This window comes from Apis dorsata, unplaced genomic scaffold, assembly GCF_000469605.1.
Source record: "Apis dorsata unplaced genomic scaffold, Apis dorsata 1.3 scaffold_62, whole genome shotgun sequence".
Classification (NCBI taxonomy): Eukaryota; Metazoa; Arthropoda; class Insecta; order Hymenoptera; family Apidae; genus Apis; species Apis dorsata.
In genome coordinates, this window is record NW_006263362.1 from 81,035 (window position 1) to 84,425 (window position 3,391).

Genomic DNA, 3,391 nt, shown 5'->3' on the forward strand with positions numbered 1-3,391 from the left:
CGAGAGGATAATTTAAGTTTGATCTTGAATAAATGTCACTTACGTGGTTTTTCTTTCATCACCACGTAAAAAAATATAGGGGATGTATATTGAATAAAAGTTCATAGAGGTATTGCTGTAACAACAAGGTGAAAGCGTTTTTAATCTTGAAATTCTGGCACGATTTTGAAAACAGGAAGGTGTAAAAGGAATCGTTAATAAAACGCGAAAGAAATGGGAATTTGATGAAAGAGGCGTGTTCAAAATTGTGTCGGTAGATAGAAAGGGCTGACGTATTATGGCGTGTACGTGGTTCTCTAAGCTTCTTTCAGAAAATTTTGTAATATATTTTCATCGAACAACGTATGAAAGACATTTTTCGAACGCGTAAAATAAATTCTTCTCGTTAAATTAACCAAAAAAAAAAAAAAAAAAAAAATACTTGTCGTGTTTTTTCAATGAAATAAAGTATCTTAAAAAAGAATAGAACGATTTTGTAGAATTTTTCTAAAAATTTTATAATCAAAACAATTTCTATTCTTTTTTTCTAAACGAAAAAATTATAATAAATAATAATATAGGAAAAAAGTGTGTTGGTAATCGATATATTTAGAGAATCAGAAGTGAAATGTAAATGGATAAGAGAAAACGGATCGTCTGTGGTCAGCCAACTTGTCCACGTTATATATAAGATATAACCGTAACAAAATTTATACATACAAATAAAATTCTCGTATCCATTAATATCCATAAATCGAATAACAATTAATACCAATAATATCTCTCAATTTTAAAAGTATCACATTATTGATCAAATCGACAAACTTTTTAACAATCCTATCTCATCAAATACCTTTCAAAAACCTTTTTTTCCTTTTTTTTTTTTTTTTTTTTTTTATTCATTTCTTTTATTCACACATTCTCGCGCCTGTGCAAACGCGAGAAGGGTTAACATCCCGCCCTTATATCAACTCGCTCTAACCAAACATCTCTCCAACGTGACACGATCCGAGTCGTTTAACATAATCAAACATCTCGAAAGAAAGAAATCTCCCTCAATTTCACTCGATAAACAGAATCGTCAGAGACGTTTCCATAACAGAAACTGCCTATATATCGTCGCCCGACCCACCACCACCGTCAACCCACCACCCGTCATCACCCGTCTCTCACCCTGTTTTTCCAACATTTCTGCTCCCCCGTATCGTCGGCACACCGGGCCTCCGGATGGAACAACGTCACCAGGGACCCTGTAATGAACGTAATTTAAAGTCGATCTCGAGCGGACGTGTGCTCCACAAGTATATGTGTGTGCGCGCGCGCGCGATCGCGGGATGGGCACACATAGGTCGTTTGCCCGTCTTAGAAACTTCGTTACGGGTGAATATCTCGATTCAACGGTGTGACGCGACACAAGTCGGCAAGTTTCCATTCTTCGTGATGAAAACTCGCGAAAGTTTTCGACATAATACCCGCGTAATACGATTCCTCGGATGAAATTATTGTTTTCACGGGAAGATATCCGCCCAATCCACTATGTTGGAATTCGTTTTGGATGGGGATGAATTTTTTTCGTCTCGCTCTTTTGGAAGAATTTTGTGAATGGATAGAAATTTGAGAAAGTTGTATCGTTTGAATAAGAATAAGGTTAGGGGGTGAGGAAAAATAGAAGATATTTGAAGAAATAAAATGGAAGATATGATGAAGCGAATTTGAATGTTATTTGGAAGAATATTTAAAATTTATTAGAAATTGAATTGTTTAAAAGGAATTTCAAAGAGATTGGAAGTTTTCACGGGAACATATCCGCCCAATCCACTATGTTGGAATTCGTTTTGGATGGGGATGAATTTTTTTCGTCTCGAGCTGTTGGAAGAATTTTGTGAATGGATAGAAATTTGAGAAAGTTGTATCGTTTGAATAAGAATAAGGTTAGGGGGTGAGGAAAAATAGAAGATATTTGAATAAATAAAATGGAAGATATGATGAAGAGAATTTGAATGTTATTTGGAAGAATATTTAAAATTTATTAGAAATTGAATTGTTTAAAAGGAATTTCAGAGAGATTGGAAGTTTTCACGGGAAGATATCTGCCCAATCCACTATGTTTTGGATGGGGATGAATTTTTTTCGTCTCGATCTTTTGGAAGAATTTTGTGAATGGATAGAAATTTGAGAAAGTTGTATCGTTTGAATGAGAATAAGAATAAGGCTAGGGGGTGAGGAAAAATAGAAGATATTTGAATAAATAAAATGGAAGATATGATGAAGAGAATTTGAATGTTATTTGGAAGAATATTTAAAATTTATTAGAAATTGAATTGTTTAAAAGGAATTTCAGAGAGATTGGAAATTTTCATGGGAAGATATCCGCCCAATCCACTATGTTGGAATTCGTTTTGGATGGGGATGAATTTTTTTCGTCTCGATCTTTTGGAAGAATTTTGTGAATCGATAGAAATTTGAGAAAGTTGTATCGTTTGAATGAGAATAAGAATAAGGTTAGGGGGTGAGGAAAAATAGAAGATATTTGAATAAATAAAATGGAAGATATGATGAAGAGAATTTGAATGTTATTTGGAAGAATATTTAAAATTTATTAGAAATTGAATTGTTTAAAAGGAATTTCAGAGAGATTGGAAAAATATTTGAAAGTTGTTTGAGGGAGAAAAGAAATTTCGAGAAATATCAGAACTGTTTGAAGAAAAATTCAACGAATTTTGAAATCACAATGAGATCGAAAGAATTTTCAAGGAAAATTTCAAAAAAATTCTAGGTCAAATTAAAAGAAGTAGATACATAAGGGAAAAGGTTCCTTCATAGTCGGACACGCCCCAAGCTCTTAAACTTCCTAAACTTCTCCAATCACGATAAAATCTCCTGTTTCGAATAATAATTATAAATTTCTATCTTCAAATTTTTAGAAAAGAAGAAATATAAATAAGATCTTCATACATATACACATATATATTTAGAAAGAAAATTAGACGAAATTCTTTTTCCTCCCTTTCTAAATTTTAGAAAATAGAATTTTGATCGATAAGGAGGGAAGCTCGTCTCTGGCGAGGAATAGAAAATCCGTGTTCAACGAACCAAGCATTTTCCAATGCAAATTTCCGACACGGTTGGTGGAAAGCCGACCGACAAGGTCACTGGCGAAACTGTTTCCTCGATCGAGACAAGGTTACACGATCATAAAGAGGGGCAGGATCGAGCAAGGTGGCAGGCAAGGATTTCCAGTTTCTGAAACTGGATGGAAACAGCTTGAGAAACTTTCGATTTGCTTTATTTCTTGAATTTCGTCTCTGACCAACTCGTGACTCTTCTTCCGGCCTTGTGGAAACATCTCGAGGATCGAAACGACAATGTGAAAAAAGAAAATATATATATATATATATATATATATAGAAGA

General features: G+C 33.9%; 1 protein-coding gene across 2 annotated transcripts in view; it reads right to left on the reverse strand.

Moving 5' to 3' along the window:
* The window catches only part of LOC102675082, a 78,629-nt gene that overhangs the window by 64,750 nt on the left and 10,488 nt on the right, over positions 1–3,391 (reverse strand). Inside the window, exon 2 of one of the 2 annotated variants that reach the window (XM_031515318.1) lies at positions 1,153–1,229. The exons of the other annotated variant lie outside the window; for it this stretch is intronic. Coding sequence (XP_031371178.1) covers positions 1,153–1,168 — 16 coding nt within the window. The 5' untranslated portion in view covers positions 1,169–1,229. The remainder of the gene's footprint in view (positions 1–1,152; positions 1,230–3,391) is intronic. 2 annotated transcript variants of the gene reach the window in all.